This window comes from Morus notabilis, unplaced genomic scaffold (genome assembly GCF_000414095.1).
Source record: "Morus notabilis unplaced genomic scaffold, ASM41409v2 Scaffold191, whole genome shotgun sequence".
Taxonomy (NCBI): domain Eukaryota; kingdom Viridiplantae; phylum Streptophyta; class Magnoliopsida; order Rosales; family Moraceae; genus Morus; species Morus notabilis.
The window spans coordinates 226,944-239,619 of record NW_010366216.1 but is presented as its reverse complement, the minus strand read 5'-3'; the positions used below and the strand labels follow the sequence as shown (position 1 = coordinate 239,619).

At 35.3% G+C, this 12,676-nt stretch overlaps 2 protein-coding genes across 2 annotated transcripts; both read left to right on the top strand.

Moving 5' to 3' along the window:
* The first annotated feature begins 979 nt into the window (after positions 1-979).
* On the top strand, positions 980-2,461 carry LOC21397642 (pentatricopeptide repeat-containing protein At3g46790, chloroplastic). Its single transcript, XM_010109879.2, has one exon. It carries the CDS (start codon positions 1,093-1,095, stop codon positions 2,041-2,043), a length of 951 nt encoding a protein of 316 aa, XP_010108181.1. The 5' UTR covers positions 980-1,092; the 3' UTR covers positions 2,044-2,461.
* A 7,449-nt stretch (positions 2,462-9,910) lies between these two features.
* On the top strand, positions 9,911-12,676 carry LOC21397641 (L-type lectin-domain containing receptor kinase VII.1). The gene is made up of 2 exons (XM_010109878.2): positions 9,911-12,218; positions 12,335-12,676. Exons 1-2 carry the CDS (start codon positions 10,130-10,132, stop codon positions 12,385-12,387), a joined length of 2,142 nt encoding a protein of 713 aa, XP_010108180.2. The 5' UTR covers positions 9,911-10,129; the 3' UTR covers positions 12,388-12,676.

Here is a 12,676-nt window from a genome sequence, read left to right as displayed (position 1 = left end):
CCTGCTGAAACCACAGGAACTAGGTTGAAAGAGGAAGGAAAAGGAACCTTTTCTCGGAGTTGTTCTTACCGGCTTTCACATATTTTTAGCATTGAGGGACTCAATCTTGTTGGGTTGATCTTTTAGGATCTTTATAAATGTTTTAATGTTTTTATGGTTGTTATTTATGTTTGTGTTGTAATAACATTGATGGTTTCCCCATCTACCGGCGTTTTGTCTCAACTAGAAGGTGGTCTCCTTACCATTCTATGTCTGGGGTGTCTCTCACATAGAGGGCGGTTTTCTCGTAGCACTAAGACTAAGTTGTGTGATTTGGATCCATTGTTAGATTATAATGTGGTTCATCTTGAGTCGTTTCTACATGGCCAAACTTTATTCTAATACCACTTTGTGAAGGAGCCCTTCTGTTTTTATGATATGGGTGTGTTTGTATTTTCTAATCATGTGAGTAATACATGTTTCTTTGATTTTAATATTGCCTTGCATCCTAACTCTTTAGTGGCTTTTTAATGAATATATTTCATTAGCATTCAAAAATTATAATAAGTTAAAATGTTTTTAGAAAATATTTTGAAAGTTAATAGTTTTTATTCCATTAATATGAATGACAGTTTAGACATTGTACGTCTTAAAATATCAGTCTTAAAATGTCATTTTAAAAAAAATAAAAGTATCATTTTAATATTATTAAAAACATAAGATACTAATAAGATATGAGTAATCTTGATAATACCTCTTAAAAATATATAAGTCATTATTTTGATCATTTACTCTTTATTTATAATTTTTTTTTAATTAAATAATTACATTAATAAAAAAAATATTTATTAAGAACAATAAATAAAAGTGTAAATTTAAAGCTAAATTCTTCATTTCTTCGTAATCCCATCATCTCTCCTGCCACTCATTTGGGCACCTCCTTTTCTTTATAGGAACAAGAGACTTTCTTTTTGTTTGAAACATCAGGACCCACCAACTGCGTTGCCATTAGGCATTAACCTTTCTTTTGAAAGTCAAAATATCTCTAGTACGAGGTTTAAACACAACTCAAGAATCAAGATTCCTCGGACTGTTGCCCGTTGAGCTTCAATCATGTCTTCTTCTCACGGCGTAATTCCCTTGTACGCCGACCTCCTCGAATCCTGCGCTTCCACTAAAAACCTGAAAAGTCTCCGACAAATACACGCTCGGACATTGGCTCTCGGAATCTCCCGCCACAAATTCATCCGAGCAAAGCTCGTATACGCCTACGCTTGCTGTGCCCAGCTCTACGAAGCCATCCTTCTCTTCCGCTTCTCCAATCACCAATCCACTTTCCTCTTCAACACCCTCATTAGAGCCCATTCCTCTCTCAACTTGTTCTCCAAAGCTCTCCACATCTTTCGCCAAATGCTTCTCTCGGACAAAATCATCCAATGCCAAACGCTTCCTCCGGTGCTCAAGTCCTGCGCCGGCTTATCGGCCTTGCGGCTCGGCCGGCAGGTCCACGGGGCTGTTTTCGCCCGTGGGTTTTGCTTGGACTTGGCCAGCTCCAACGCATTGATCACTATGTATGCTAAATGTGGTGATTTGGAGACTGCGCGCAAGATGTTCGATGGAATGCTGGTGAGAAATGAGGTTTCGTGGTCAGCGCTTATGGCGGGCTATGGGATGCATGGGATGTGCGGAGAGGTGTTTCGGTTGTTTGATGAGATGTTGGAGGCGGGAGGAAGCCCAGACGGGGTGACTTTTACTACGGTCCTCACATCGTGTAGTCATGCCGGCTTGACAGATAAGGGCAAAGAGTATTTTGAGTTGATGCAAAGTGGGTTTGGGATAATCCCTGCATTGGAGCATTATACGTGTATGGTGGATATGTTAGGAAGAGTGGGGCGGGTTGAGGAAGCAGAGGAGTTGATTTCGGGAATGGAAATGGAGCCTGATGAGGCATTGTGGGGTGCGATGTTGAGCGCTTGTCGGATCCATGGGAAGGTGGAGGTGGCGGAGAGGGTAGAAGGGAAGCTTTATGGAAGGCAGTCAAGAGTAGCAGCTGCATATAAGTGAGAGTTAATATCTCAGCTAACATAACGGGATCCTTATTGATAGACTAATCAATCTCACACCTCACCAGAGTCTGAATTCAAACAAAATAATAAAACAGTTGAAAGTCCCAATGCTAATGAGCAGTTGATGAATATGGGCTCCGCCAAACTCTTATCATTTCAAATTTGTGGTGGAAATGATTGTTGGTAAACACGGAGGAAAATTCTGAACTGTAAAACCACACAAGGAAGAATTTTCTAAGTACCACCTCTTTCAACTGTCAAGGGTTCTTAATTCTTGTGGAGCAGAAGCTGCAAGGCTGCTATATCCTTTCGCATCGCATAACAGTTTTGGACTCTTCTCGAGCCCACACTAATCCGAGGCACTTGTTACTTTCTTATCATTTTCAGAATGCTGTAAGCAGAGTCTAGTAACCTAGCTAGCCACATATTACTGCTTTTAAAACCTGAATATGTTGAGTGGAAGAATGAGGTTCCTGATATCTGTTTGATTTTTAAGCCTCAGAAACTAAGTTACTATGGCACTTCTTTAAGTGCTCGCATAAGCTCTATAGCATTGAGTGTATCAAATTAGGTTCATGAAAGTTTTACAGTCAATCAGTCTTAGTGAAACTCTTATTCTTATATATTTTGTGTTCTTAAAGTTCCTTCCTTGATGCATCAAAAAGTAGTTTAAGTGCATTTTTGCTTTTCTCTATGAGGATTGTTAATGGAATTCTCATTCCTTGATTATGGGATTGTACCATCTCCATATCACAGTTGACTAATCCCTAATTGTAGCTATCCCATGATTGTAGATATCTCAATAAATTTATTTTTCTTATTTAACTGAATTTTGCATATATAAATACCTCATCTTGTACTCTTGACAATACACAATTCAGAATATACAATTCTTCGCAACTTTTCTCTTTTTGTCCTTATGTTTTCAAGGATAAACTTGAAAAAAAAAAAAAAACCCCCATTATGAGACAAGTAGAGGACTGACATCTCGTTTCTATTGCTTTATTAGTAGTTTATTTGATTCCCCAGTAAATGGAAACCATTTTTGAACGTTCAACACATGGATGTCATGTTGTGTCCCACTCTATTTTCTTCATCAGGGAAAGGAGCACGCATTTTTCAGAAGGAAGAACAAATAAATGATGTATGCGTTTGTTATGTCCTTTATTTGACTTTGCATATGATAGACTACAGTACAGTGCCTCATAAACTCATTTTAATTTTCCTCTGAAGCTCTCTTGGGGCTCGTTTAATTCGCTGATTTGAGTTTTTAATTTGAGTTGAGATATGATGTTATGTGAGAGCTTTTTACTGTAGCAAAAAAGTTAGATGTGACTGTTTTTAAGAGCTTTTTATTGTAACAAAACTCGAATTTTAAACTCAAATCGGGGAAATAAACGGGGTCTTGGACTCTTTCTCTCGTGAAAGTCTCCTACGCGTGAGCTTGAATTTTATTCAAAGATATTCATCAATAATCTTGTCAACATCAATCAAATATCCACTTTTTTGCTTCTAAAAATTTCTAGTTAGCTCATCTGGCAAAAAAAAAAAAAAAAAAAAATCACTTTATATTGATGATACATAACTTACAATTGAAGTTGGATTTTTCTTTCTATATTAACGATGTCATGCTTTGGGAATGTATTAATGCAACGGAAATATGGGAGCTTCTTTCGCAGGGCAGGCAGTTTTTCCCTTCCAATAGAGTAAGATAATTTTGACCGTTGAATTAACTTTTAAACGGTATTGATATGCAGTGTTCATCTTAATAATTTACAGAGTGACATAAACTTATTCTCAAAATCAGACTCATAAAATGTACTGCTTTCAAAATCAGACTCATAAACTTAGACATAAAATGTTAATCCAACAGCTAAAATACATTCATCACCTAAATACAGGGAAAAAAAAAAAAAAAAAAAAAGCCTTCCTTGCCTAGAGAAATTTGCTAGAAATATACTGCTTTCAAAATCAGACTCATATACTCTTGTACACTACTTCTATTTAGCAAGAGAACATTATTATGCGAATTTGTGGAATTCAGTTCCAAAAACATATAATTTTATTTTTCAACATGGTATATATAAAAGTGAAAGCTCCACCTTCTAATTACCTTTAAAACGGCGTTGACTTTTGAACATTTCCGAAAGTCAAACTACAATAGTTCATCTGAGAGCTACAACAGCTGCTTCTGACGTCGTTCATACATATGATCAAAGCAACGTAGTTATACTCCGCTGACTTTCGCTCTATAAATTACCTCGATGTTTGTGCCTGTTTGTCAAATTCAAACTTCTCAGCCTGCATTCATTGCCGGTAGAGAACTGTTATCTATTATCAACTTGCTGGGACCGATATCATATCCATACTACGTAATCGAAAAACCAGCGGGTTATATAATTCTGATTTAAAAGCCTTTGATAAAGTCCACTTGACCTAGTATAGTATTTTGTAAATGTCTCGCCTCGTTCGTTTTGCGGATTCGAGTTTTCAATTTGAATTGAGAAGTGATTTTTTTTAAAACTTTTAACTGTAGCAGAAAAAGTTAGATGTGACTTTTTTGAGAGTTTTTAACTATAACAACCTAAAACTAAAAACTCAAATCGGTAAAATGAACGAGACTTAAAATTTAAAACATTCAAGTCATCCTTACATGCCTCAAGTACTATTCTAAAGCCCAATTCATTTTGCTAGTTCGAATCATAACTTAAATTTTTATTATAATATTTTTCTTTTATAAAAATTTAAATTCAACTTTTTTGCATGATAATTGATAAATGATAATACAGACATACATATATCAATAGTTAGAAAATCGGCATACTAGTTTTTTTAGAAAATTTGAACCTAATTTACAAATTAAAAGGCCGCTACAAAGAATAATTAATTAGACTTTAAAAGTGGCATTCAACTAATTCAAGCGTATCAATAGAGGTTTATATTTCCTATATATATATATGTATCGCTTTAGTGGTTCATACTTCATACCATTTATAATTGGGTCCATAACTTCATTACAAGTTATTGTAGGGCATAAGAACCTAGACTTTAGAAATCTTCTCCAATTGACAAATGAAGGATTTTGCTTGCACTCAAGAACGTACACGTTGATCAAACTTTTCTTCAAATAGGGTCTTGTGTGGCAATTATGCAACCTAGAAAAAATAATAATAATAAGGTACACCATGTGTGAAAAAAATGAGCATACGTCATTATCTAGGGTTCGTTTAGTTCGTTGATTCAAGTTTTTAATTCGAGTTGAGATGTGATTTTATGTGAGAGTTTTTTACTGTAATAAAAAAATTAAATGTGATTATTTCTGAAGACTTGTTACTATAATAAAATTTAAATTATAAACTCAAATTGGTAAAATAAAGGAGATCCTAATACTTATGTTGAGAATTCCATGGTCATATGTTCTTTTTACAGTATCCAAAAAGATCAATCGAGTACTTGAGATGCGGCTGCTAAATATCGTAGTCAATGTAGCTTTCATTTTCTTCTTTTCAAATTAATATGACCAATAGGAAACATGTACGCCTATTTTATTAATCTTCAATGCCTTCTTCACCTTTTTTTTTTTGGCACTAATTAAAAAAAAAAGTAAGCTCGCAAGATCAATACAATGAACGTGGTTAATGCACTTGGAGAAACGCAACTCCATCTACCTTATGATCTCCGAAAAGCTGTAAATTATAGTTTTGATTTGTGAAGTAACACATTGATGTTTTGCTTTCCAAATGGATATTGTCTCGGTGCTCCATTCAACTAAGTGCTAGCTTTTTAAGGTTGGTCCGTATTCAAATTTAACACGTTTTATATGTTTCTACCGAGGTTTGTCTCGTTTGTATTTGCCTCAGTGCTTAACCGGTAGCAAAAGCCTCCCTCCAAAAGCAATAATAGCGACTTTCACCGGTAAGGTTTTATTATCGGTAATGACAGTTTTTTATCCTCGAATCTTATGAAAATTATACAGATTAAGAGTCTGTTTAGTGTCTAAATTCGTTTCCTGATTCAAATCATAATTCGTTGTTTGTTATAATATTTAATCTCACAAAAAATACACGTAAATCGAAAATAATTCTAATCACATGGTTTGAATCCATGAACCAAACGCCACCTAAAAAATATGTAGAATTGATAATTTTTAATACATATTTAATTGCTAAAAGTAAAAAATTACTTGTTTATTTTTTTTTTCCTACCAGAGAAACTCAATAATAAGTGGCTAAATAAGTTTTTCTTAAAAGAATAATAATAATAATAAAGGAAGCATATAAGAACTTTGGTCAGTTCGACTTTTTTTTGCCGTCTTTATTCAACTAAATAAAAAAATAAGGATAAAGATAGGAATATAAAATATGTGCTTTGGTAATGCTAATGGCAATTATGGTTGTCCTATACAATATACATGTCAAATTGCCATCTGACTGTTCTTTCTTAAATAAAAACTCTTATCAGAAATGTTTGTGTGACATCAGCAATTGATTAATTTGATAATACACCTGAAACCATTTTTTTTTTTTTTTTTAATTTTAAAGTAGGCATCCTAACGAAATCCTTATTATGATAGGGTGGAAATCTGGATTCTGACCTTCGTTTTCTTGGGGGTTCATTAAAAGATGTCATTTAAAAGAAAATGTAGTTGGAAGGGTTCCCTCTTACCTAAACAATGGACTTTTTATTAGCAAGTAACTTACAACTCACAACTACCTTGTCTTACCAAATTAAATAGTAGTAATATCAAGGAACATTCCGCTATGGAGCACCCAAATCTATTAGCTTTCTGTCCAATAAAATTCATTTGGAATTCTTTAATTCTTTTGAAATTAATTAGGTATGATCACTTTTGCAATGACTCCATTTTCATCATGGCAGAGTTGCAATTTTCTTTCTCTGTTGCCTGAGAAAATGTTTGGAACCTGCCTGCCCACCCACCCACAAAAATAAATAAATAAATAAATAAATAATAATAATAATAATAATAAACTATATAATTCGTACTTCCTATTTCCTAAAAAACTTTAATATTACATCCAAGTTGACTGATTCATATTCACAACTGGAAGAAGACATTTCTGTCATGGCTATATGAAATTCTAAACATGTTGGGAGTTATGCAATAATATTACTCTGGCTGATAAGATTGCTTTAATTGTTAAGAATTAGACGCCTTTATTCTATGTAATTGAGAGCAATACAAACTCAAAAAAATAAATCAAGTAAAATCAACACTAAGAGTTTATAGAGATTCACCTCAACGTGAGATTACACCATCTTTCAGTTGTTATATCGCTATGATAAAGAAGAAGTTATTAAAGAACATTACACACCTCTTAACTCTATTCATTTTTCTTCTACCTCTCTAATTAACCCCAAAAAAGATGCCTTCTTTTACAATAAAAACTAAGACAACCGATTTTTTAAGTGTAAAATTCTCAAACTACTGTTAATGTAATTTTGGTTTGGATGCCCCGCACCCGTGGTAGGGGAACTTCCCGCCTCCCTTCCAATCCTATAGTGGCCTTACGATAAAGGTCGATCTTTAAAATCTTCTGCGTAAGGCAATAACTTGTCAGGGTAACTAAAGTTTTATTATTTTCACAATTTAAGTTCTTTTGCTACAGTTTCAAATTCAATTTTTTTGTTATGATGTTTTCTTTCACATAAAAAAATTTGAGTTGTGAAAAGAACACGCGACTCCTCAACTAAACATTGATATCAAACCAAAAAAATCACAATCAAGAAAGTAAAAAAAGATATTTATCATGACTAAATTAATCGAATAACAAAAAAAATGGAGTCTAATTTTAAAGGTTTATTTTAGGAATACCCTCTTAACTTTTTAAATTTAGTAATTTGATTCTTATTCTTTTTTTTTTTAGCAATTGACCATTTCAACTTAAAAATCTTTCCAATTAAAATCCAATTGAATATGACATCTACTTTTTTGACGGTTTTGGTCACATGACATACATGTAGGCGTCTAGTTTCTCACTTTTAGAGCGTATGTTGAGGAAACCAAGAGTTGTTTATTAAGCTGATTGTGTTCAGAACATCGGAGACGTTTGGTTTATGAATTAAAATAATGTGATTAGAATTATTTTTGATTTACGTGTATTTTTTGTGAGAAAAAATACTGCAGCGAATCATGAACTATGATTCAAATCATGATTTGAATTCTCTAACCAAACGTCCTATAAATGATTCTGAAATTAATATAATTGAATAAATAAGATCAAAAATGATATTAATTATTCTTAATAAATGTTCATGTGCGCGTCATGTGATCAAAATTATAAAAAAAAAAATAGATGACATTTTCAATAGATCTTAATTGTAAATATTTATAAGTTGAAGGGATAAACCGTTAAAAAAAAACCATAATGAAAAAGCGAAAGAAAAAGAGAGGTGGCAGTGGCAGACTGTGGCTTGCTCACTTTTATATTTGTTGGGTCTTCGTTTATATTTTTTCTGCTTCTACAAGTCTCGGGAAGTACGTGAGTTCCGTACGGGGACATGTACTCGTATTGAGTTGCGTAGACTTTTTATTTGGGGATGAACAATTGAACTTGAAGTGTGAAAACTGAATGCTCGAATACTTTTTTTTTTTTTTGTTTCTTTTCCTTTTTAAAATAGTTTCTTACTTGTGGATAGTTATAGTTAGAGGTATAAGTTTAGACTGTCTGACCCAACTCGGTTTAAATTTGACGGTTCAAAAGAAAATTATAAGTTAGATCAGTTTTACTTTAAAAGAGATAAAATCGGTTCAGTTTGGCTTTAAACTTAAAAAATTTAAGGTCGGTTTAATTTGGCTCTAAACTTATAAAATTAAGGTCGGTTCAGTCCGGTCATAAAAAAAAAAAGAGTCGACTTAACTCAATTTTAAGCCCAAAAAATTTAAGACTGAATAGAGCTTGAAAAATTTAAAATTGAGTAGAGCCCGAACCAATAGTAACAAACTTTTAACGGTCTATTTTATCCGATTTAAACTTAAAGCTCTAATTGTAATTGTAGTTGTAAACTTGTCCACTCTATTCACCTTTTTATAAATAAATAAATAAAAAAAACCTTGTCCACACCCTAAAAAATCATTGAAGATTCAAAAGTAACGTTGCTTTCCTCGTTCAAATTCCACTTTCTTGAAACTTCTCAGAGAGGTCGGCAGCAGCCAACTCTTCACCATCACCACCTTTTTTTTTTCAAAATTATTTTATTACATTTTTTGAACTTTGCTCTTTTGTTTTCTTTCTTCAAATATGTTAATTTTATTCTAGTGTCAAATGGTGCTTGGCTATTAAAAATCATCAAAATTAATGAAAGTAGAAACTTTGAAAGTTACCAAGAAAAAGAGAGACCCTTGAACTAATCTTTATTAGGTAACTAATTAGATTTCTCCAGAATTAATCAGGACGCTATTCTTTTACAAATTGGAAAATCTGAAGATTTCCCTCCGACGTAATCAAGATATAAAAATGACTAGACTCCATACAATGTTTTGTTCAATTTTTCTTACTGCAAAAACACCAATCACGTATCAAATTCAATAGTATGATTATTAATAATAATAATTTTTTTTTTCTTCTTTCTTTTCGAATTATATGTTGCCTGCAAATTGGAAATTTTTAATGCCATGCGCGGTGGCATGGTCCCCCAATTGGCCCAGCCACCTGTCTTTTGACTCAACCAAGAAAGCGACACCAATCCGAACTATTAAAACAAAATATAAAAAAGTAAAAATAGAAATAAATAAATCCCAAATCCGAAATTGGCATTTAACACTATAATTTAAATTCAGATCAAATATATATAATAAGAAAAGAAAGAAAGAACGAAAGAAAGAAAGAAAAGGAGGTTGGGTTTATCAATCCAACCATTTGACTAAACAAAAAAATTCAAAGCTAATCATCTAAACCATTATCTTATATGACCTTCATTTCTCACCCCTAATCCTCCCTTTTCCTGTTTCATTCATTCATTCTTCCCATGAAACACTCTTCTCCTTCTTCTTCTTCTTCTCCTTCTTCTTCTTCTTCTTGTTCATCTTCATCTCAGTAATCTCTCTCTATCACCCACATGACACAATGAAGATAATCCAGAACCACCAAAAACCACCATTTCTCTCTCTAACTCTACTGACCGCCACAATCCTCTCTCTCCTCCAACTTGCTCTCTCCGTCGACTTCCTCTTCAACGGCTTCAACGACACCGCCTTATCCCTCTACGGCAACGCCACAATCCAATCCCGCATCCTCACCCTCACAAACGACACCACTTTCTCTATAGGCCGAGCTTTATACCCTTCCAAAATCCCCGCAAAACGGCACAACTCCTCCTACGTCCTTCCCTTCTCCACCTCCTTCATCTTCTCCATGGCTCCTTACAAAAACACCCTCCCCGGCCACGGCCTCGTCTTCGTCTTCGTCCCCTCCACCGGCATCGCAGGCGCTAGCTCCTCGCAAAACCTCGGCTTCCTCAACCGCACCAACGACGGCAAAACCGACAACCACGCCTTCGGCGTCGAGTTCGACGTCTTTAAGAACGAGGAGTTCGACGACATAAACGACAACCATGTTGGGATCGACGTGAATTCTCTAAAGTCCTTGGTTTCTCGCGACGCCGGGTACTGGCCGGACGAGAGTAACGGTACGGACGAGAAGTTTTTCAAGAAAATAAAGCTCAATAGCGGCGAGAATTATCAAGTTTGGATTGATTATAATGATTCTTTGATTAGTGTTAGCATGGTAAAAGCTGGTTCGAAGAGGCCTAGGTTTCCTTTGTTAAGTGAAAAGTACAATTTGTCCGAGGTGTTTTTCGATGAAATGTATGTTGGGTTCACGAGCTCAACTGGGCAATTAGTACAGAGGCATATGATTCTAGCTTGGAGTTTCAGCAACACAAACTTCTCTTTGAGTGAGAGTTTGGTCACCGCCGGTTTGCCGTCGTTTGTTCTTCCAAAAGCGTCGTTTCACAAGTCCAAAGGGTTCATTATTGGAGTCACGCTTGGGGGTTTGTTTTTTATTGGTTTTTGTGCTTTGATTGTCGTTTTGTTGATCAAACGACAGAGGAGAAGAGCGAAGGAAAGAGCTGAAATGGAGGATTGGGAACTTGAGTATTGGCCCCACAGAATGACGTACCAAGAGATTGAGGAAGCGACGAAGGGATTTAAGGAGGAAAACGTGATTGGAATAGGAGGAAATAGGAAAGTTTATAGGGGAGTTTTGGCTGGAGGAGCGGAAATTGCGGTGAAAAGAATGTCACGTGAGAACGATGGAATGAGGGAGTTTTTGGCTGAGATTTCGAGCCTTGGAAGGTTGAAGCATAGGAATTTGGTGGGGTTGAGAGGTTGGTGCAAGAGAGAGAAAGGGGTTTTCATGTTGGTTTATGATTACATGGAAAACGGGAGTTTGGATAAAAGGGTGTATTTTGAGTGTGAGGAGAGTAAAATGTTGGGGCTTGAAGATAGAATTAGGATTTTGAAAGATGTGGCATCTGGGGTTTTGTATTTACATGAAGGGTGGGAGTCAAAAGTGTTGCATAGGGACATTAAGGCAAGCAATGTGTTACTAGACAAGGATATGAGTGGAAGACTGGGTGATTTTGGTCTGGCTAGAATGCACGGGCACGGTCAAGTGGCTAGCACCACCCGAGTGGTCGGGACCGTCGGGTACTTGGCCCCGGAGGTGGTTCACAACGGTCGGGCCTCAGCTCAGACCGACGTGTTCGGGTTTGGGGTCTTGATATTGGAGGTCATGTGTGGGAGGAGACCCATAGAGGAAGGGAAGGTGCCCTTGGTGGAATGGGTTTGGCAATTGATGGCTCAAGGGCAGCTCTTGGATGCCCTTGATGAGAGGCTGAGGGCAAAAGGGGAATTTGATAAGGAGCAAGTGGAGGGAGTGTTGTATTTGGGGATGTTATGTGCTAACCCTGACCCAAGTGCTAGACCAAATATGAGACAAGTTGTGAGAGTGTTGATGGGCAAAAGTGGTAATGAGGTCCATGATGCCGAGTCTGAGGATATGGACGCCTATTTGCTTGACAAGACGCAAAATAGTGAATTTTGGAACGGTTTTTCTCAAAGTTTTGGCTATGGATCACACCCAACTTTTGAAGATATTAAGCAATCAATTTCTTCGTCAATGTCTCTGTCTTGGTCCAGTACCATAGTGGAGGGTAGGTGAATCTCCAATATGAATTAGAAAAAAAAAAAAAAAAAATGAAAAAAAAAGAGGACAATATGCTGGATTTTCCAATTTTATCACGTCTTATATTTTTACACATGCTTGCAGTTGCAGATGAAGTTGATGATGGTAAAATGAAAGTGAGATTCAAGACTATATGATGTAAAAACCTTAGAAGGAGATTCTTTTTTGAGCTTTCTACCGGGTAGCCTACTTTCGGATAGTAGTCAAAATCTAATGGTTTATAATGGAGGTTTATTTATTTATTATTATTATTATTATTATTTTAATACCTTAAGGTAGGATTCTCGCTTTATTCATTTCAGTTGGGATCTTTTAGAAGAGATTACTACATTCATTTTTTTTTTTTTCAACTTTATTGTAAGTTAAAATGTTGTTGTACATATGTATGTATCACACACGCGATTATATGGAAATCAAAGGTTGCTT

Excerpts from the sequence above, each read along its gene's own strand:
- LOC21397641 (XM_010109878.2), top strand. The coding sequence starts at position 10,130 with ATGAAGATAATCCAGAACCACCAAAAACCACCATTTCTCTCTCTAACT. Across the intron at positions 12,219-12,334 it reads GTCCAGTACCATAGTGGAGG|TTGCAGATGAAGTTGATGAT; the intron begins GTAGGTGAATCT and ends ACATGCTTGCAG.
- LOC21397642 (XM_010109879.2), top strand. The coding sequence starts at position 1,093 with ATGTCTTCTTCTCACGGCGTAATTCCCTTGTACGCCGACCTCCTCGAA.